The following is a 23593-nucleotide window of genomic DNA, read 5'->3' as shown; positions in this document are numbered from 1 at the left end:
CCTTGAAGTTCTGATGAGACGCCATCAGATCCATGTCTGGAATGCCCCATAATTGAGTCATCTGGGCAAATATCTCCGGGTGGAGTTCCCACTCCCCCGGATGGAATGTCTGACGACTCAGATAATCCGCCTCCCAGTTTTCCACTCCTGGGATGTGGATCGCAGATAGGTGGCAGGAGTGATCCTCCGCCCATTTTATGATTTTGGTCACTTCTCTCATCGCCAGGGAACTCCTTGTTCCCCCCTGATGGTTGATGTAAGCAACAGTCGTCATGTTGTCTGATTGGAATCTTATGAATCTGGCCTTTGCTAGTTGAGGCCAAGCCCTGAGAGTATTGAATATCGCTCTCAGTTCCAGAATGTTTATCGGGAGAAGAGACTCTTCCCGAGACCATAGCCCCTGAGCTTTCAGGGAGTCCCAGACCGCGCCCCAGCCCACTAGACTGGCGTCGGTCGCGATGATGACCCACTCTGGTCTGCGGAAGCTCATTCCCTGGGACAGGTGATCCTGGGTTAGCCACCAACGGAGTGAGTCTCTGGTCTTCTGATCTACTTGAATCACTGGAGACAAGTCTGTATAGTCCCCATTCCACTGTTTCAGCATGCACAGTTGTAATGGTCTTAGATGAATTCGCGCAAAAGGAACTATGTCCATTGCTGCAACCATCAACCCTACTACTTCCATGCACTGAGCTATGGAAGGTCGTGGAACAGAGTGAAGAACTTGACAAGCGTTTAGAAGTTTTGACTTTCTGACATCTGTCAGGAAAATCTTCATTTCTAAAGAATCTATTATTGTCCCCAAGAAAGGAACTCTTGTCGACGGAGACAGGGAACTTTTTTCTATGTTCACTTTCCATCCGTGAGATCTGAGAAAAGCCAGAACGATGTCTGTGTGAGCCTTTGCCTTTCAAAGAGACGACGCTTGTATCAGAATGTCTTCCAAGTAAGGTGCCACTGCAATGCCCCTTGGTCTTAGAACCGCTAGAAGGGACCCGAGTACCTTTGTGAAAATCCTTGGAGCAGTGGCTAGCCCGAATGGGAGAGCCACAAACTGGTAATGTTTGTCCAGAAAGGTGAACCTTAGGAACTGATGATGATCTTTGTGGATAGGAATATGTAGATACGCATCCTTTAGATCCACGGTAGTCATAAATTGACCCTCCTGGATTGTAGATAGAATCGTTCGAATAGTTTCCATTTTGAACGATGGCACTCTGAGAAATTTGTTTAGGATCTTTAAATCCAGAATTGGTCTGAAAGTTCCCTCTTTTTTGGGAACTACAAACAGATTTGAGTAAAACCCCATTCCTTGTTCCACGGTTGGAACAGGGTGTATCACTCCCATTTTTAACAGGTCTTCTACACAATGTAAGAATGCCTGTCTCTTTATTTGGTTTGAAGATAAGTGAGACATGTGGAACCTTCCCCTTGGGGGCAGTTCCTTGAATTCCAGAAGATAACCCTGAGAAACTATTTCTAGTGCCCCGGGATCCTTAACATCTCTTGCCCAAGCCTGAGCGAAGAGAGAGAGTCTGCCCCCTACTAGATCCGGTCCCGGATCGGGGGCTACTCCTTCATGCTGTCTTGGTAGCAGCAGCAGGCTTCTTGGCCTGCTTACCCTTGTTCCAGCCTTGCATCGGTTTCCAAGCTGGTTTGGTTTGTGAAGCATTACCCTCTTGTCTAGAGGCTGCAGAGTTGGAGGCCGGTCCGTTCCTGAAATTGTGAAAGGAACGAAAATTAGACTTATTCTTGGCCTTGAAAGTGATGTCTGAGATAATCTCTTTCAATTCTGGCCCAAAAAGGGTTTTACCCTTGAAAGGGATATTAAGCAATTTTGTCTTGGAAGATACATCCGCTGACCAAGACTTTAGCCAGAGCGCTCTGCGCGCCACAATTGCAAACCCTGAATTTTTCGCCGCTAATCTAGCTAACTGCAAAGCAGCATCTAAAATAAAGGAATTAGCTAACTTAAGTGCGTGAATTCTGTCCATAACCTCCTCATACGGAGTCTCTCTACTAAGCGACTTTTCTAGTTTCTCGAACCAGAACCACGCTGCGGTAGTGACAGGAATAATGCATGAAATAGGTTGCAGGAGGTAACCTTGCTGCACAAAAATCTTTTTAAGCAAACCCTCCAATTTTTTATCCATAGGATCTTTGAAAGCACAATTATCCTCAATAGGAATAGTAGTGCGCTTGGCTAGTGTAGAAACTGCCCCCTCGACCTTAGGGACTGTCTGCCATAAGTCCTTTCTGGGGTCGACCATAGGAAATAATTTCTTAAATATAGGAGGGGGGACAAAAGGTATGCCGGGCTTCTCCCACTCCTTATTCACTATGTCCGCCACTCGCTTGGGTATAGGAAAAGCGTCGGGGTGCACCGGAACCTCTAGGAACTTGTCCATCTTGCACAATTTTTCTGGAATGACCAGGTTGTCACAATCATCCAGAGTAGATAGCACCTCCTTAAGCAGTGCGCGGAGATGCTCTAATTTAAATTTAAATGTCACAACATCAGGTTCTGCCTGTTGAGAAATTCTACCTGAATCAGAAATTTCCCCATCTGACAAAACCTCCCTCATGGCCACTTCAGATTGGTGTGAGGGTATGACAGAGCAATTATCATCAGCGCCCTCCTGCTCTACAGTGTTTAAAACAGAGCAATCGCGCTTTCTCTGAAATGCAGGCATTTTGGATAAAATATTTGCTATGGAGTTATCCATTACTGCCGTCAATTGTTGCATAGTAACAAGCATTGGCGCGCTAGAAGTACTAGGGGTCTCCTGCGTGGGCAAAACTGGTGTAGACACAGAAGGAGATGATGTAGAACTATGTCTACTCCCTTCATCTGATGAATCATCTTGGGCAACTTTACTATCTTTGGCAGTACTGTCCTTACTTTGTTTGGACGCTATGGCACAATTATCACACAATTTTGAAGGGGGAGACACATTGGCTTCCATACATACATAACATAGTTTATCTGAAGGCACAGACATGTTAAACAGGCTTAAACTTGTCAATAAAGTACAAAAACCGTTTTAAAACAAAACCGTTACTGTCTCTTTAAATTTTAAACAGGGCACACTTTATTACTGAATATGTGAAAAACTATGAAGGAATTGTTCAAATTTAACCAAATTTCCACCACAGTGTCTTAAAGCATTCAAAGCATTGCACCCCAATTTTCAGACCTTTAACCCTTAAAATGAGGAAACTGGAGCCGGTTACAGTTTTAATCCCTCTACAGTCCCAGCTACAGCCTTTGCTGCGACTCTACCAAACCCAGGGGGGTATACGATACCAAATGACGCCTTCTAGGAACCTTTTCAACTACTTTCAGACCCACACACATGCAGCTGCATGTCCTGCTCTCAAAAGTAACTGCGTAGTAATGGCGCGAAAATGAGGCTCTGCCTACTACAGAGAAGGCCCTTCCTGACTGGGAAGGTGTCTAAACCAGTGCCTGACGTAAAAAACGTTCCCCAAAGTTTATAAAGTGTGAATTTCAACATCAAGCTGTATAAAATGCCCAAATAAAGCAATCGATCTAGCCCATAAAAGTGTCTACCAGTTTTATAGCCCATATTAAGCCCTTTATTCTGTTTGAGACTAAGAAAATGGCTTACCGGTCCCCATGAGGGGAAATGACAGCCTTCCAGCATTACACAGTCTTGTTAGAAATATGGCTAGTCATACCTTAAGCAGAAAAGTCTGCCAACTGTTTCCCCCAACTGAAGTTATCTCATCTCAACAGTCCTATGTGTGGGAACAGCAAACGATTTTAGTTACTGCTGCTAAAATCATATTCCTCTCACAAACAGAACTCTTCATCTTTTTCTGTTTCAGAGTAAATAGTACATACCAGCACTATTTTAAAATAACAAACTCTTGATAGTAGAATAAAAAACTACAACTAAACACCACATACTCTTCACCATCTCCGTGGAGATGCTGCTTGTTCAGCGGCAAAGAGAATGACTGGGGTGGGCGGAGCCTAGGAGGGACTATATGGACAGCTTTTGCTGTGCTCTTTGCCATTTCCTGTTGGGGAAGAGAATATTCCCACAAGTTATGGATGACGCCGTGGACCGGACACACCAATGTTGGAGAAATAACTTTATTTTCGTGCCCAATAAAACCCCCCCAGAAATAAGCCACTCTCCTCAGCCCCAGTGCCTGCTATAAAATGCTGTCACTTTGAAATCACTCCCCTTAATGTATAGGAGTTATATCCCATTAATAAAGTGCTTCACTCATCTGAGATTTCAGACCCAGTATAAAAAAGTCAGCACTTACCTTTGTATTCTGCCCGACAGCAGAGCAGCTCAGCAGGTTTAGGAGGTCCTCTCCCTCCCATAGCCCTGTGGAAAAAGATAAAGCCTGAATCATCTTACTTAGTCTATCAGGATTAGAGCAGCATAAAAGTATGGGAGGCGCAGTGAGAATTATGTCCCACAAGTTCCCATTGCTTTAAAACCACCAAAGCCCTACTGTAGAGACTGATATGGACTACGGCTATACCCTAGAACTAAGCAGCACAATCTTGTACTACTTTAAAAATAATAAACTCTTGATTGAAGAATCTAATCTAACACCTCACTTTACCTCTCCCTATCACTAATGTAGTCAAAAAGAATGACTGGAGTGGGAGGGAAGGGAGGAGCTATATAACAGCTCTGCTGTGGTGCTCTTTGCCTCCTCCTGCTGACCAGGAGGTGAATATCCCATTATTAATTAAGATGATCCGTGGACTCATCGTGTCTTAAAAAAGAAAAGGTTCGAATGCAATTAATATACTTGAAATTTGAACTATAGTTTATGTATTGTAAAGTGCTGATAAGAAAATTAAAAATAGCTTTGATAAACTATGAACTACAAAAATGTATTCATCATATTTAAAAAATAGTAACCAAATACAAATCTACATTTAATTTGATATAGAAATAAATTGATTTACAATTCAGCTATATTAGGTCAATAGATTAAAGAAATAACGTATAGCAGTGTTTGAAATAATTATAATATTTCATTACTATAATGATTATATCTTATTTGGGATGATAGATAGCATTGCTTGCAATTGAAAATGGTTTTAAAAGATCGATTGTTATCTCATTTTATAAGTGCAACGAACAAAATTGTCTATCGATTACCTGATCACGGATCAATTTATTTTTAAAAGGTATAGAGAGTGTAATATACATGCAACTTTATGTGTATTCAATATATTGCATGTTTTAGTAATGATAAAAAAGTTGTTATAGAATATTATGAGTCTAAATAAAAGTGTAAGAACATTATAAAGCAACTAATTCTGAGCGCATAAAAATTGAATAAAAGCAGAAGATATTATTTTGAATAGCATTATAGCTATAATATTATATCACCTGCATTTTACCAAGGTAACTATAAAAAACAGAATAATACTTATTCTAATAAAGGCCAACATTTGCGTTTAAAAATAAAATTAAATTGCAGTAAAATAATAAGTTTTTAGATTGCGATATTAGGAAAACAGAAGAAAAAAAGTAGATAATTTGAAAGATGAAATTGAGTAATGCAAGTAGATATTTCTTTACACTCGCTTATACTTATAACATAATCAAAAAATTCTGTATTTCAATGTACGATCTCAATTCCGCGAAAAGTCAGCAGGGTGTATTTCATGTTTTGATAATAGGAAATTGCTAATTTTTCCTGAAAAATAATGGAAATATTTAAAAAAAAAAAAATATTAAGCGTAACTAAAAATTTTATATACACATCTGAATATGTTTTCAGACCTTTTAACTTCAAGGAATTGCACACTCACCTCCAAATTTTATATCTTCAGGGTCTTCTTGAGAATTTTTCCATCGCACCCAATTTTTCCAGGCATTTACCCCATACATATATTTTAGAGTTGACCCCAGAGGAGAGCAGCCAGGATAGGATCCCTGCATTAGGTTTCGTGGCTCTACAGCTACAACAGACTTCTTCCTTCCCTGGGAACAGTAACAACAGAGATCTGTGAATATGAATGGTCTCAGAAAGTACAAATTAGATATATAGTGCTCCTCAGGTAAATATTAAAGACTACAGTAAAAATTAACATAATATTTAACTTATTTTTATTTACTAAATTGGATTTCATATAGTATCCTACTATGATTCTGACTCACTCGTCTCTTGGGCTGGGGAAAGCCATCTCTGTGTTTCCGTCTAGCCCGGGACCGTGAAAACAGGTTGGATCCTTTACTTAATGTGTCAATTGATTCTGTAAATAGAAAAAAAGAAACATTATATTATAGGGATAGCTAATGCTACACTCAATTTCAATATCAAAGGAAAATAAAGTAAAATTATAATCTAATCTATAATTAAAGGAGCAACTTACTTTTAACCAAACTGGACAATGCTTACAGAGATTGATAAATAAAGTTATATTAAGAAAATATTTATACCCTATGCTCCCCCTCCAGATGTTATAGTCAGATCCACATGTACAGCCATTGGCATTATGTAGGGGATTATTAGTCACTGCAATAAGATTATTTTCTTAAAATGTCTTAAATTCACAGATCTACTTTATCATTAGAATGTCATTTTGTTTTACCCTTCCTCTATATAAAAATCAAGATTTCTGTATGGCATCCACTACACTTCTTTCATGCTACAGTTAAACAATTTGCCAAATAAAAAGTTAAAAAAAATCTTCAAAAGAGAAACAACCATGACGCTTGATCAGAAGAGCCAGAGAGAAAGGGAGAGTGAGAACGGAGTTTGACCCTCAAATATCACTCAGAGGGCAGTACAGGCAAAGTACAAACAAACTGTCAGGGTTGGCCTTCAAATATTATTCTACTAAGAGAGTCAATATATGGATTAATTGACCTATGTCTAGTTTTCACACACTTCCCCCCTGTATAACCATATGATTCACAGCTTAGTACCAAAGCTATCCTTATAAAGGCAATCATGGGGGGGGAACTGTTCAGAGGCTTGATGACGCTACAAAAATTGTAGTAGAATTTGCCCAGACCATAAATAGTACCTACCCCCCATCAGCTTATAATAGGGATGGCAGAAAAATCCAACTGTTCAATAAAGCCTTACATCCCAACAAAGAACCAAATAATCAATATATTGATACATTTAATAGCATCCAAGTAACATGTAGTTTATGAAGCAGTTTCATGATCATTCATTCAATTCTGAAAAAAAGGAACCAAAATTTCAGAATATTCCATCAGGGCAGAAAACCGGGAATAAACCTGAATTCCTCTATATCCTGATGAAAACTTTGATAATGACAAACACAAACAAGAGTACATGTTCTGAAATACATAACACTGTAGACAAAGCCACCAGCAAAATAGTGTGAAAACAACTTTAAAAGGATGATGATTATACACATCAAAAAACATAAAAAAAGACAGATCCCAAGTTGGAACAATGCAGACACATTCTATCGATAGACTAGAAGAAATTTGGTGAAGATCAAGAAAGTAGACAAATCCATGCCCAATGAAGGGACATATTCTATATTCTTTTTAGTTGGGAGTGGATATAGGTAGAGCGGGCCCACATGGGTTATCTGGTTGTCCATAACATTTTATTATTAGTATATGTCTCTTACTCTAAATGGTTGATATACATTCTAATTAACTTCTTGGTTGCTCGCTGTTTTCTTACACTTAATAAGGTGCAACCTCCCCTCTAGAAATATCTATGTTGAGTTACATTAAATTTGATATCTCACTCAACTTATTTTATTAATTTTTCTTACCCCAGTTTGGATCTGAACGGATTATCATGATTTCTCCTACATTGGTGTATCCGGTCCACGGCTTCATCCTTACTTGCGGGATATTCTCAATCCCTACAGGAAGTGGCAAAGAGAGCACACAGCAGAGCTGTCCATATAGCTCCCCTCAGGCTCCGCCCCCCCAGTCATTCTCTTTGCCGCTCTAACTAGTAGCATCTCCACGGGGGTGGTAAAGAGTATGTGGTGTTTAGTTGTAGTTTTTTATTCTTCTATCAAGAGTTTGTTATTTTAAAATAGTGCCGGCTTGTACTATTTACTCTGCAGCAGAAAGTGATGAAGATTTCTGCCGAGAGGAATATGATTTTAGCACCAGTAACTAAAATCCATTGCTGTTCCCACGCAGGACTGTTGAAACCAGAGAACTTCAGTTGGGGGGAACAGTTTGCAGGCTTAACTGCTTCAGGTATGATCAGTCATTTTTCTAACAAGACCTAGTAATGCTAGAAGACTGTCAGCAATCCCCTCTGGGATAGGTAAGCCATTTTTCTTAGACTCTGTATAAAATTATGGCTTATATTAAGGGCTCTATGCTGGTTGACACTATTGTGGGCTAAATCGATTGCTTTTTAGCATGTTTTAACTATAAATAAGGTGTTTTTTTCAGACTTTAAAACACTTTTGGGGTTTTATTTTGCGCCTGGCACTTATTTGGACACCTATTCTAGTCAGAAAGGCCCCTCCACTCTGGAATGAAGAGGGAGGAGGCCTCATTTTCAAGCCTCAATTGCGCAGTTGTTTTGCTTAGGCAGTTCATGCAGCTTCACGTGGGGAGTCCAGAGGCATCAGAAAAGACTCCAGAGAGGCTTATTTCCTACTAAAATAATCCCTAAGGAAGGTAAAGGCCACAGTGGAAGCTGTGGCATAGTACTGTAGTGTTTTTTTTTTTTTTTTTTTTTTTAAATTTTCAAAAGAGCTTTATTTAAAGATTGTAAACATACATATTATGCAATAAATGAAGATAGTATACATCAAAATTGTCTTATTTCTGAATGTCCAGCCATGCAACTATGATTTATATAAGTTGAACAAGATTTGCAATATTCTATCAATATTCTATAGAATAAAAATAACAACAAAATTTGCTTCCTGGTGTATGGAGCAAAAACCACAACTGAGCACAGTAAAAAATATATTACAATATGTTGGTGACAGTCCAGTGACATAAACAGCTATTAACATATGTAGAATTGAGCACAAATGGTATGAGTGTTATGATTGCTATCACACAGCTGAACTAGCATAAAGTGGTTGGTTAATAAATATAAGGGTACATTTCCTTTATCACCTAGGTTTGTTAAAGCGGAGCGCTTATGATTGAGTTATGCTAAATAAGTGCAACAGCCCAGACCCTTTGCAGAGAAACACAATATGACCAATAAGAATACCACAACCTATTTGGGCCAGGGGAGTCAATGTTTATGACATATTGTCTGGAATTGTTATGTTTGGCATTTGTTATAAGCTTTGCCAGATAGTTCCCCCATATTGTAATCACTTTTTAGAAGGGGGGGTCATCAAAATTACTGTCTGTAACCTATACACAACTTAATTAACAGATAACAAATTCACAGCACACCATGCCTTAATAATATATTTTGGCCCTCAATTCGTCATCTGGGCTAGTTAATGCAAAGCAAAATATCACTAAAGCGTGGAGAATATCAGGTTCACTTCATGTAAAACAGCATACATTAATTTATATTGGGACCCGATACTAAGAACATGCCTCTATTATAGTCTTACTGGTGGTGATTACTGCAGACAGTATTAGAGATGCAGGAGAAGTCATTAGCCCTTTTCGAAGTATGTGATTGTTTGGACTATAGTGTTATGTAGGTTCCATATGCGGTGCTTCACAGTGGCTAACAAATCACTTATGGAGAGTGCGCCCGCCCGATGGTTCATGTGTGGGAGTACAGGTGTTGAATGGCCCCCGCTGTTTGAAGGTAGTCCTCCGTATGTTTCAACGTGTAGGTTTCCTATCACATGAGATTGGATTTTGTCTTTTAGTGTACTTTCAGGGAAGATCCCTTTTGCTAATGGCGGTGGTTCCCGCAGTACTCGAAGTGCTGATTCAAGGGACATAGTTTTATTCATAGTCACAGGCTCCGGAACATCCAGTGTCTGCGTAAATGTAAGTGGGCCAGTGGGATCTAGGTGTTCTTGGATAGTTTTAGTTAGCCCTCCGTCCGCTGTTCCATCGTGAGGAGTATGCGGGAGGAAGTGTTCCTGCGCTATTGCCTTTGCCTTCTGACTGCTATCATGGGTTGCTGCTTGCAGATCGTTCTGATCAGGTGCCTCTGCTATCATGCGCTCCAAGATGTCTCTGGATAGGGGACTTTGATAGAGCTTCTGTAGCATTTTGTCTAACTTAGCAAAGCGCTGGTCTAAGTGCTGCGCCAGTTCAGTATCCCATTCAGCCGCCATTTTGTGATATGCTTCTCTCGAGTGCACTAGAAATCAAGGCCTCACCAGTCTGTCAGCCCGGAGAAGGTATGTTGTGGCTTTTGGTGATGTAGCTAGATACAGTAAGGCAGATGTGTTCTACCCGCACTGATAACCCGGTGGATCCGGGGGGGAACGCTACCTAAATATAGGCCGCCGCCCTAGGTTTAAAATTGCCGATCTGTGGCCCTGTGGTCATGAAAACAGCAAACAAGAACAAAAATATAGCCCCAGTCTGAGGTGCGGCTATTGTATGAATAATTGTATAGTTGATTTTGCCGTTGTAACTCTCTAATCAGCGGATTAGAGAGAATCTTATGCAGAGCTCACAGAAAATGCGTCCATGCCGGTACGCTGTTCGGACACGACCCGTACTGTAGTGTTTTTAACCGGTTAATTTCTGTTATTAGCTCCGGTTTGGGCATTAAGGGGTTAATTGGTCTGAAAATTTGCGTGCAATCCTTTCAAAGCATTAAGACACTGTGGTGAAGATTTCATTAAAATCGGATGTTTATTTGATGTTTTTTTGATGTTTTAGTAATAAAGTGTGCACTTTTATTATTTAAAGACACAGTAACGTTTTTGTCAAAAATAAATTTTTTTTTTCTTTTGTCAAAAAATAATTTTTATTGCATTGAAGATCTGTTTAAGTCTGTCAAACATGTCTGACCCTTCAGATAACCTATGTTCTGTATGTTCAAAGGCCAAGGTGGTTCCCCCATTAAATTTATGTGTGAAGTGTGCCATAGCGTCCAAACAGCTTAAAGGGACAGTATACTGTAAAATATTTTTTCCCTTAATGTGTTTACAATTGCTTTTTTTACCAACTGCAGAGTAAAAAATGTATGAAAATTAGCTTTTTAAGGTTTATTTCTGTATATTAAAGCTCTGATTTTGTGTTTTGAAGCCACAGCCTAATAAAATAGGTTGAGCTTGTAGGTATAATCAGATCTCATTACTGTATCACATTGTGCACATATACCTGCTTCTTTATCTTATATCTGTCCTTAAAACAATCACCAATACTTTGAGAGAACAATGGAAAATCAACATTTTATTACCTTATCTCTGCTTTATCACACTGGAAGTGTAATTTCTTCTGCTGGCTGTGTTTACAAAGCTTATCTATAGCTGGTACGCGCGGCCACAAACTTTCAGAATAGGTGGGGATACCACATGCTAAATTAACCATTTCAAATGCCAATATATGGGTAAAGGAGCTACTTGTAAACAATTTAATACACTCCAGCAGGTAAAGTGGATCATTGGGAACAAATTAAAGGGGAGAACATTTTTGAGTAAACTGCCCCTTTAAGGACCGTACAATCACGCTTAAAGATATAGCCCAAGATGATTCTTTAGCTGAAGGTAGTGAGGATAGCTCACTATCCTCTCCTTCTGTGTCAACACCAGCTATGCCCGCGCAAGCGATGCCCAGTACATCTAGCGTGCCAATTGCTATTACTATGCAACAGTTAGCAGCAGTAATGGATAATTCTCTCGCAGCATTTTTATCCAAACTGCCAGCTTTTCCTAGGAAGTGTGATTGCTCAGTTTTAAATACAGAAAATGAGCAAGCAGACGCAGAGGATAATTTATCTGTAGTGCCCTCACATCAATCTGACTTGGCGGTGAGGGAGGGCCTGTCTGAGGGAGAAATTTCTTACACAGGAAAAGTTTCTCAGCAGGCAGAGCCTGATACCATAGCATTTAAATTTAAGCTAGAACACCTCCGCGCTCTACTTAAGGAGGTCCTAGCTACTCTTGATGATTGTGACCCTTTGGTGGTCCCAGAAAAATTGTGTAAAATGGATAAATTCTTAGAGGTCCCAGTACACACTGATGCGTTTCCGATACCTAAGAGGGTGGCGGATATAGTGAATAAGGAGTGGGAGAAGCCAGGTGTACCTTTTGTTCCCCCTCCTATATTTAAGAAAATGTTCCCCATTGTTGACCCCAGAATGGACGTGTGGCAGACGGTCCCTAAGGTAGAGGGGGCAGTTTCAACGCTAGCTAAGCGCACAACTATACCAATAGAAGACAGTTGTGCTTTCAAAGATCCTATGGATAAAAAATTAGAAGGTTTACTTAAGAAAATTTTTGTTCAACAAGGTTTTCTTCTTCAACCAATTTCTTGCATTATTCCTGTAACCACTGCAGCTGCTTTTTGGTTTGAGGAATTAGAAAACTCGCTCCAGAAGGAGACTTCTTATGATGAAGTCATGGATAGAATTCATGCCCTGAAGTTGGCTAATTCTTTCATTACAGATGCCGCTTTTCAGTTAGCTAAATTAGCGGCGAAAAATTCTGGTTTCCCAATAGTGGCACGTAGAGCGCTTTGGCTAAAATCGTGGTCGGCAGATCTGTCGTCCAAAACAAAATTGCTTAATATTCCTTTCAAGGGTAAGACCCTATTTGGGCCAGAGTTGAAAGAAATGATTTCAGATATCACTGGGGGAAAGGGCCATGCCCTTCCACAGGATAGACCTTTCAAAGCTAAAAATAAGTCTAATTTTCGTTCCTTTCGCAATTTCAGGAACGGACCGGCTTCTACCTCTACAGCCACTAGGCAAGAGGATAACGCACCCCAGCCCAAACCAGCATGGAAACCATTGCAAGGCTGGAACAAGGGTAAACAGGCCAAAAAGCCTGCTGCTGCTACCAAGACAGCATGAAGGGGTAGCCCCCGATCCGGGACCGGATCTAGTAGGGGGCAGACTTTCTCTCTTTGCTCAGGCCTGGGCAAGAGATGTTCCGGACCCCTGGGCACTAGAAATTGTCTCTCAGGGGTATCTTCTAGAATTCAAGGACCTTCCTCCAAGGGGAAGGTTCCACATGTCTCGCTTATCTTTAGACCAGATAAAGAGACAGGCATTCTTACATTGCGTAGAAGACCTTCTAAAAATGGGAGTGATAAACCCAGTTCCAACAGCAGAACAAGGACTGGGATTTTACTCAAACCTGTTTGTAGTTCCCAAAAAGGAAGGAACTTTCAGGCCAATTCTGGATTTAAAGATCCTAAACAAATTCCTCAGAGTTCCATCATTCAAAATGGAAACCATTCGGACAATTTTACCAATGATCCAGGAGGGTCAATATATGACTACCGTGGACTTAAAGGATGCGTACCTGCATATTTCTATCCACAAAGATCACCATCAGTTTCTGAGGTTCACCTTTCTGGACAAGCATTACCAGTTCGTGGCTCTTCCCTTTGGATTGGCCACTGCTCCCAGAATTTTCACAAAGGTGCTAGGGTCCCTTCTAGCGGTGCTAAGGCCAAGGGGCATTGCAGTAGCACCTTACCTAGACGACATTTTAATACAGGCGTCGTCCTCACACAAAGCAAGGGCTCATACGGACATTGTTCTAGCCTTTCTAAGGTCTCACGGGTGGAAGGTGAACATAGAAAAAAGTTCTCTGTCCCCGTTCACAAGGGTTCCCTTCCTGGGAACAATAATAAACTCGGTAGAAATGAAGATCTTTCTGACAGAGGTCAGGAAATTAAAACTTTTGAACACTTGTCGAGTTCTTCAATCCATTCGTCAACCCTCCATAGCTCAGTGCATGGAGGTAATAGGACTAATGGTTGCGGCAATGGACGTGGTTCCTTTTGCTCAAATGCATTTAAAACCATTGCAACTGTGCATGCTCAAACAATGGAATGGGGATTATGCAGATTTGTCTCCCCAGATTCAGATGGACCAGCAAACCAGAGACTCACTCCTCTGGTGGTTGTCTCAGGATCACCTGTCTCAGGGAATGAGTTTCCGAAGACCGGAGTGGATCATTGTCACGACCGACGCCAGCCTCTTAGGCAGGGGCGCAGTCTGGAAGTCCCTGAAGGCTCAGGGTCTATGGTCTCGGGAAGAATCTCTTCTCCTGATAAACATTTTGGAATTGAGAGCGATATTCAATGCGCTCCAGGCATGGCCTCAACTAGCGGAGGCCAAATTCATCAGATTTCAGTCGGACAACATGACGACTGTAGCGTACATCAATCATCAGGGGGGAACAAAGAGTTCCCTGGCGATGAGGGAGGTATCCAAGATCATCAAATGGGCAGAGGATCACTCCTGCCATCTATCAGCAATTCACATCCCAGGAGTGGACAACTGGGAAGCGGATTATCTAAGTCGTCAGACTTTCCATCCGGGGGAATGGGAACTCCACCCGGAGGTTTTTGTTCAGCTGACCCAGCTATGGGGCATTTCCACCGTTTCCCCTTCTCCCCCGGCTAGTAGCCAGGATCAAACAGGAGAAGGCTTTGGTAATTCTGATAGCTCCTGCGTGGCCACGCAGGACTTGGTATGCAGACCTGGTGAATATGTCATCGGTTCCACCATGGAAGCTGCCTTTGAGGCAGGACCTTCTAATTCAAGGTCCATTCGAACATCCAAACCTAGTTTCTCTGCAACTGACTGCTTGGAGATTGAACGCTTGATTCTAGCTAAGCGTGGGTTTTCGGAATCAGTTATAGATACTCTGATCCAGGCTAGAAAGCCTGTCACCAGGAAAATTTACCATAAGATATGGCGGAAATATCTTTGCTGGTGCGAATCCAAGGGTTACTCATGGAGTAAGATTAGGATTCCAGGGATACTATCTTTTCTCCAAGAAGGATTGGAGAAAGGTCTGTCAGCTAGTTCTTTAAAGGGACAGATATCTGCTCTGTCTGTTTTGTTACACAAGCGTCTGGCAGCCATGCCAGATATTCAGGCGTTTGTACAGGCTTTAGTCAGAATCAAGCCTGTCTACAGACCTGTGGCTCCTCCATGGAGTCTAAATTTAGTTCTTTCAGTTCTTCAAGGGGTTCCGTTTGAACCTCTACATTCCATAGATATTAAGTTACTATCTTGGAAAGTTTTGTTTTTAGTAGCTATTTCTTCTGCTAGAAGAGTTTCTGAATTGTCTGCTTTGCAGTGTAATTCACCCTATCTGGTGTTTCATACAGATAAGGTCGTTTTACGTACCAAACCTGGTTTTCTTCCAAAAGTGGTTTCCAATAAGAATATCAACCAGGAAATAGTTGTTCCTTCTCTGTGTCCTAATCCAGTTTCTAACAAGGAACGTCTGTTACACAATCTTGATGTGGTTCGTGCTTTAAAGTTTTATCTAAAAGCAACTAAAGACTTCAGACAAACATCGTCCTTGTTTGTCGTCTATTCTGGCAAGAGGAAAGGTCAAAAGGCGACTGCGCCCTCTCTGTCTTTCTGGCTGAAAAGCATCATCCGGTTGGCTTATGAGACTGCTGGAAGGCAGCCTCCTGAACGAATTACAGCTCACTCTACTAGAGCTGTGGCTTCCACATGGGCTTTCAAGAATGAGGCTTCTGTTGAACAGATTTGTAAGGCAGCGACTTGGTCTTCACTGCATACGTTTGCCAAATTTTACAAATTCGATACTTTTGCTTCTTCGGAGGCTATTTTTGGGAGAAAGGTTTTGCAAGCAGTGGTGCCTTCCGTTTAGGTTACCTGACTTGTTCCCTCCCTTCATCCGTGTCCTAAAGCTTTGGTATTGGTTCCCACAAGTAAGGATGAAGCCGTGGACCGGATACACCAATGTAGGAGAAAACAGAATTTATGTTTACCTGATAAATTTCTTTCTCCTACGGTGTATCCGGTCCACGGCCCGCCCTGGCATTTTGGTCAGGTTTAAATTTATTTGTTGTAAACTACAGTCACCACAGCACCCTATGGTTCTCCTTTTTCTCCTAATCGTGGGTCGAATGACTGGAGGGGGCGGAGCCTGAGGGGAGCTATATGGACAGCTCTGCTGTGTGCTCTTTGCCACTTCCTGTAGGGATTGAGAATATCCCGCAAGTAAGGATGAAGCCGTGGACCGGATACACCGTAGGAGAAAGAAATTTATCAGGTAAACATAAATTCTGTTTTTGTATATTTTTATATCATTGTTTATAATTGCTTCCCTGCAGAAACTGTTTCAGTAATTCAATTTTTGTGACAACAACTTCTATTGTTAGAACACATATCACTTATTGTATAGGGTAAATTCTACTCAGTATTGCATACTGTTCAGGCTAAAAGTGTTATCCTGGAGGTGTTACTAGTCAGGACTAACAATGTTGCTCATCATTCCATAGGAACTGGTGGTGCCCTCAATATTATACCTTATGCTCTTGCTTAAACTTTTAATAAATTATTTGACATAAAAAAAAGTAAACAAAGGTACAAGCAAGCAATGCATTCATGGATTCAAAATACAATCAACTGTGACTATGTAATAATCAATGATTATTTAAATTCTAGTGGTTTTTATTCATTTTCTGCATTCTTTGTGTGTGTGTGTATATATAGATATATCTATCTATCTATCTATCTATCTATCTATATATATATATATATATATATATATATATATATATATATATATAGAACTGAACAAAAAACTGTCACTCTCTGGTCTTTCCATGAATAATCTTTTACTGTGAAAGTAGTGACATTTCGGGGACAAAGTATCCCCTTCGGTCTGAGTTAACCTTCTTGTTCAGAGGAGGATTGCCTGGTATTTCGGAGCTGGACTGACCTCATTAGGCAGGATCAGACTGATATACTTTCGGAAAGTTCTCCACTGTGAAGAGCACAATTGTGCAAAAAGACTGCTCCAAGGTGGTAACTGGCCATAGAACAAGCTATTAAAGGGACACTCAATCAAAATTAAACTTTCATTATTCAGATAGAGCCATTTTAAACAACTTTCCAATTTACTTCCATTAACAAAATGTGCAGTCTTTTTATATTTAAACTTTTTAAATCACCAGCTCCTGCTGAGCATGTACAAGAATAAGTGTATGCAATTGTAAATGGCTGATGGCTGTCACATGGTACAGGGGAAGTGGAAAAAACATAATTTATGTAAGAACTTACCTGATAAATTCATTTCTTTCATATTAGCAAGAGTCCATGAGCTAGTGACGTATGGGATATACATTCCTACCAGGAGGGGCAAAGTTTCCCAAACCTCAAAATGCCTATAAATACACCCCTCACCACACCCACAATTCAGTTTAACGAATAGCCAAGAAGTGGGGTGATAAGAAAAAAAGTGCGAAAGCATATAAAATAAGGAATTGGAATAATTGTGCTTTATACAAAATCATAACCACCACAAAAAAAGGGCGGGCCTCATGGACTCTTGCTAATATGAAAGAAATGAATTTATCAGGTAAGTTCTTACATAAATTATGTTTTCTTTCATGTAATTAGCAAGAGTCCATGAGCTAGTGACGTATGGGATAATGACTACCCAAGAAGTGGATCTTTCCACACAAGAGTCACTAGAGAGGGAGGGATAAAATAAAGACAGCCAATTCCTGCTGAAAAATCCACACCCAAAATAAAGTTTAACGAAAAACATAAGCAGAAGATTCAAACTGAAACCGCTGCCTGAAGTACTTTTCTACCAAAGACTGCTTCAGAAGAAGAAAATACATCAAAATGGTAGAAATTAGTAAAAGTATGCAAAGAGGACCAAGTAGCTGCTTTGCAGATCTGGTCAACCGAAGCTTCATTCCTAAATGCCCAGGAAGTAGAAACTGACCTAGTAGAATGAGCTGTAATTCTCTGAGGCGGAGTCTTACCCGACTCAACATAGGCAAGATGAATTAAAGATTTCAACCAAGATGCCAAAGAAATGGCAGAAGCTTTCTGGCCTTTTCTAGAACCGGAAAAGATAACAAATAGACTTGAAGTCTTACGAAAATATTTCGTAGCTTCAACATAATATTTCAAAGATCTAACAACATCTAAAGAATGCAACGATTTCTCCTTAGAATTCTTAGGATTAGGACATAATGAAGGAACCACAATTTCTCTACTAATGTTGTTGGAATTCACAACTTTAGGTAAAAATTCAAAAGAAGTTCGCAACACCGCCTTATCCTGATGAAAAATCAGAAAAGGAGACTCACAAGAAAAAGCAGATAATTCAGAAACTCTTCTGGCAGAAGAGATGGCCAAAAGGAACAAAACTTTCCAAGAAAGTAATATAATGTCCAATGAATGCATAGGTTCAAACGGAGGAGCTTGAAGAGCTCCCAGAACCAAATTCAAACTCCAAGGAGGAGAAATTGACTTAATGACAGGTTTTATACGAACCAAAGCTTGTACAAAACAATGAATATCAGGAAGAATAGCAATCTTTCTGTGAAAAAGAACAGAAAGAGCAGAGATTTGTCCTTTCAAAGAACTTGCGGACAAACCCTTATCTAAACCATCCTGAAGGAACTGTAAAATTCTCGGTATTCTAAAAGAATGCCAGGAAAAATGATGAGAAAGACACCAAGAAATATAAGTCTTCCAGACTCTATAATATATCTCTCGAGATACAGATTTACGAGCCTGTAACATAGTATTAATCACAGAGTCAGAGAAACCTCTTTGACCAAGAATCAAGCGTTCAATCTCCATACCTTTAAATTTAAGGATTTCAGATCCTGATGGAAAAAAGGACCTTGTGACAGAAGGTCTGGTCTTAACGGAAGAGTCCACGGTTGGCAAGAGGCCATCCGGACAAGATCCGCATACCAAAACCTGTGAGGCCATGCCGGAGCTACCAGCAGAACAAACGAGCATTCCTTCAGAATCTTGGAGATTACACTTGGAAGAAGAACTAGAGGCGGAAAGATATAGGCAGGATGATACTTCCAGGGAAGTGATAATGCATCCACTGCCTCCGCCTGAGGATCCCGGGATCTGGACAGATACCTGGGAAGTTTCTTGTTTAGATGGGACGCCATCAGATCTATTTCTGGAAGTTCCCACATTTGAACAATCTGAAGAAATACCTCTGGGTGAAGAGACCATTCGCCCGGATGCAACGTTTGGCGACTGAGATAATCCGCTTCCCAATTGTCTATACCTGGAATATGAACCGCAGAGATTAGACAGGAGCTGGATTCCGCCCAAACCAAAATTCGAGATACTTCTTTCATAGCCAGAGGACTGTGAGTCCCTCCTTGATGATTGATGTATGCCACAGTTGTGACATTGTCTGTCTGAAAACAAATGAACGATTCTCTCTTCAGAAGAGGCCAAAACTGAAGAGCTCTGAAAATTGCACGGAGTTCCAAAATATTGATCGGTAATCTCACCTCCTGAGATTCCCAAACTCCTTGTGCCGTCAGAGATCCCCACACGGCTCCCCAACCTGTGAGACTTGCATCTGTTGAAATTACAGTCCAGGTCGGAAGCACAAAAGAAGCCCCCTGAATTAAACGATGGTGATCTGTTCACCATGTTAGAGAGTGTCGAACAATCGGTTTTAAAGATATTAATTGAGATATCTTTGTGTAATCCTTGCACCATTGCTTCAGCATACAGAGCTGAAGAGGTCGCATGTGAAAACGAGCAAAGGGGATCGCGTCCGATGCAGCAGTCATAAGACCTAGAATTTCCATGCATAAGGCTACCGAAGGGAATGATTGTGACTGAAGGTTTCGACAAGCTGTAATCAATTTTAAACGTCTCTTGTCTGTTAAAGACAGAGTCATGGACACTGAATCCATCTGGAAACCCAGAAAGGTTACCTTTGTCTGAGGAATCAAAGAACTTTTTGGTAAATTGATCCTCCAACCATGATCTTGAAGAAACAACACAAGTCGATTCGTATGAGATTCTGCTAAATGTAAAGACTGAGCAAGTACCAAGATATCGTCCAAATAAGGAAATACCACAATACCCTGTTCTCTGATTACAGACAGCAGGGCACCGAGAACCTTTGTAAAAATTCTTGGAGCTGTAGCTAGGCCAAACGGCAGAGCCACAAACTGGTAATGCTTGTCTAGGAAAGAGAATCTCAGAAACTGATAGTGATCTGGATGAATCGGAATATGCAGATATGCATCCTGTAAATCTATTGTGGACATATAATTCCCTTGCTGTACAAAAGGTAAGATAGTCCTTACAGTTACCATCTTGAATGTTGGTATCCTTACATAACGATTCAATATTTTTAGATCCAGAACTGGTCTGAAGGAATTCTCCTTCTTTGGTACAATGAAGAGATTTGAATAAAAACCCCATCCCCTGTTCCGAAACTGGAACTGGCATAATTACTCCAGTCAACTCTAGATCTGAAACACATTTCAGAAACGCTTGAGCTTTTACTGGATTTACTGGGACACGGGAAAGAAAAAATCTCTTTGCAGGAGGTCTCAACTTGAAACAAATTCTGTACCCTTCTGAAACAATGCTCTGAATCCAAAGATTGTGAACAGAATTGACCCAAATTTCTTTGAAAAAACGTAACCTGCCCCCTACCAGCTGAGCTGGAATGAGGGCCGCACCTTCATGTGGACTTAGAAGCAGGCTTTGCCTTTCTAGCTGGCTTGGATTTATTCCAGACTGGAGATGGTCTCCAATCTGAAACTGCTCCTGAGGATGAAGGATCAGGCTTTTGTTCTTTGTTGAAACGAAAGGAACGAAAACGATTATTAGCCCTGTTTTTACCTTTAGATTTTTTATCCTGTGGTAAAAAAGTTCCTTTCCCACCAGTAACAGTTGAAATAATGGAATCCAACTGAGAACCAAATAATTTGTTACCCTGGAAAGAAATGGAAAGTAAAGTTGATTTAGAAGCCATATCAGCATTCCAAGTTTTAAGCCATAAAGCTCTTCTAGCTAAAATAGCTAGAGACATAAACCTAACATCAACTCTGATAATATCAAAAATGGCATCACAGATAAAATTATTAGCATGTTGAAGAAGAATAATAATATCATGAGAATCACGATGTGTTACTTGTTGCGCTAAAGTTTCCAACCAAAAAGTTGAAGCTGCAGCAACATCAGCCAAAGATATAGCAGGTCTAAGAAGATTACCTGAACACAGATAAGCTTTTCTTAGAAAGGACTCCATTTTCCTATCTAGAGGATCCTTAAACGAAGTACCATCTGACGTAGGAATAGTAGTACGTTTAGCAAGGGTAGAAATAGCCCCATCAACTTTAGCCAAAATTCTAATCTGTCAGGCGGCACAGGATATAATTGCTTAAAACGTTTAGAAGGAGTAAATGAATTACCCAAATTATCCCATTCTTTGGAAATTACTGCAGAAATAGCATCAGGGACAGGAAAAACTTCTGGAATAACTACAGGAGTTTTAAAACCTTATTTAAACGTTTAGATTTAGTATCAAGAGGACCAGAATCCTCTATTTCTAAAGCAATTAGGACTTCTTTAAGTAAAGAACGAATAAATTCCATTTTAAATAAATATGAAGATTTATCAGCATCAACCTCTGAGACAGAATCCTCTGAACCAGAGGAATCATCAGAATCAGAATGATGATGTTCAGTTAAAAATTCATCTGTAGGGAGAGAAGTTTTAAAAGATTTTTTATGTTTACTAGAAGGAGAAATAACAGACATAGCCTTCTTTATGGATTCAGAAACAAAATCTCTTATATTATCAGGAACATTCTGCACCTTAGATGTTGAAGGAACTGCAACAGGCAATGGTACTTTACTAAAGGAAATATTATCTGCTTTAACAAGTTTGTCATGACAATCAATACAAACAACAGCTGGAGGAATAGCTACCAAAAGTTTACAGCAGATACACTTAGCTTTGGAAGATTCAGCACTTGACAGCGATTTTCCTGTAGTATCTTCTGACTCAGATGCAACGTGAGACATCTTGCAATATGTAAGAGAAAAAACAACATATATATATAAAGCAAAATTGATCAAATTCCTTAAATGACAGTTTCAGGAATGGGAAAAAATGCCAAAGAACAAGCTTCTAGCAACCAGAAGCAATAAAAAATGAGACTTAAATAATGTGGAGACAAGAGTGACGCCCATATTTTTTTGCGCCAAATAAGACGCCCACATTATTTGGCGCCTAAATGCTTTTTGGCGCCAAAAATGACGCCACATCCGGAACGCCGACATTTTTGGCGCAAAATAACGTCAAAAAATGACGCAACTTCCGGCGACACGTATGACGCCGGAAACGGAAATAGAATTTTTGCGCCAAAAAGTCCGCGTCAAGAATGACGCAATAAAATGAAGCATTTTCAGCCCCCGCGAGCCTAACAGCCCACAGGGAAAAAGTCAAATTTTAAGGTAAGAAAAATGTTAAATTAAAATGCATTATCCCAAATATGAAACTGACTGTCTGAAAAATAAGGAAAGTTGAACATTCTGAGTCAAGGCAAATAAATGTTTGAATACATATATTTAGAACTTTATAAACAAAGTGCCCAACCATAGCTAGGAGTGTCACAAAAAATAAGACTTACTTACCCCAGGACACTCATCTACATATAGTAGATAGCCAAACCAGTACTGAAACGAGAATCAGTAGAGGTAATGGTATATATAAGAGTATATCGTCGATCTGAAAAGGGAGGTAAGAGATGAATCTCTACGACCGATAACAGAGAACCTATGAAATAGACCCCTTAGAAGGAGATCACTGCATTCAAATAGGCAATACTCCTCACATCCCTCTGACATTCACTGCACGCTGAGAGGAAAACCGGGCCCCAACTTGCTGCGGAGCGCATATCAACGTAGAATCTAGCACAAACTTACTTCACCACCTCCATCGGAGGCAAAGTTTGTAAAACTGAATTGTGGGTGTGGTGAGGGGTGTATTTATAGGCATTTTGAGGTTTGGGAAACTTTGCCCCTCCTGGTAGGAATGTATATCCCATACGTCACTAGCTCATGGACTCTTGCTAATTACATGAAAGAAAGACATAACTTTTAAAACTGGAGAAGTGGACCGAGCGCTACACCCAGGGCCTTAAGCTTACTAACTATATAGCCTCCTAGTAGGCTAACAATATAAAAGTTAAAATGGGGAGAGAGTAAGCGCTAAAAAGGCTAGTAAAAAGTACATTTTAATACATATAAAAATTTACAAATGGCAATCAGACGCATGGATCCATGTCTGACTTAACAAAAAAATATATATAATAAACAAATCTAAAAATATCTAAAAATATCCAATGGAGTATAGCATGTGACGCTGACTTAGTGAGCCAGTGATGAGGAGTTAAAAGGACATGTACATTCAATAATATAAACAACCTAAGTGAGTGATTGAGTGCACACAATAGCTTTCAACAAAGAAAAATAGCATTCACAAAAAAGAAAAAACAGAATTTATGTTTACCTGATAAATTACTTTCTCCAACGGTGTGTCCGGTCCACGGCGTCATCCTTACTTGTGGGATATTCTCTTCCCCAACAGGAAATGGCAAAGAGCCCAGCAAAGCTGGTCACATGATCCCTCCTAGGCTCCGCCTACCCCAGTCATTCGACCGACGTTAAGGAGGAATATTTGCATAGGAGAAACCATATGG

The 23593-nt window shown here is 40.2% G+C and overlaps 1 protein-coding gene across 4 annotated transcripts in view; it reads right to left on the bottom strand.

The window, feature by feature from the left end:
• Window positions 1-23593, bottom strand: part of ZMYM4 (zinc finger MYM-type containing 4) — a 710031-nt gene that overhangs the window by 185764 nt on the left and 500674 nt on the right. For all 4 annotated transcript variants that reach the window (XM_053707062.1, XM_053707061.1, XM_053707064.1 and 1 more), the window contains 2 exons: window positions 6168-6262; window positions 5819-5990 (listed from right to left, as the gene is read on the bottom strand). In XM_053707062.1, coding sequence (XP_053563037.1) covers window positions 5819-5990; window positions 6168-6262 — 267 coding nt within the window. The remainder of the gene's footprint in view (window positions 1-5818; window positions 5991-6167; window positions 6263-23593) is intronic.

This window comes from Bombina bombina, chromosome 3, assembly GCF_027579735.1.
Source record: "Bombina bombina isolate aBomBom1 chromosome 3, aBomBom1.pri, whole genome shotgun sequence".
Lineage (NCBI taxonomy): Eukaryota > Metazoa > Chordata > Amphibia > Anura > Bombinatoridae > Bombina > Bombina bombina.
This window is presented reverse-complemented; position numbering and strand designations above follow the sequence as displayed.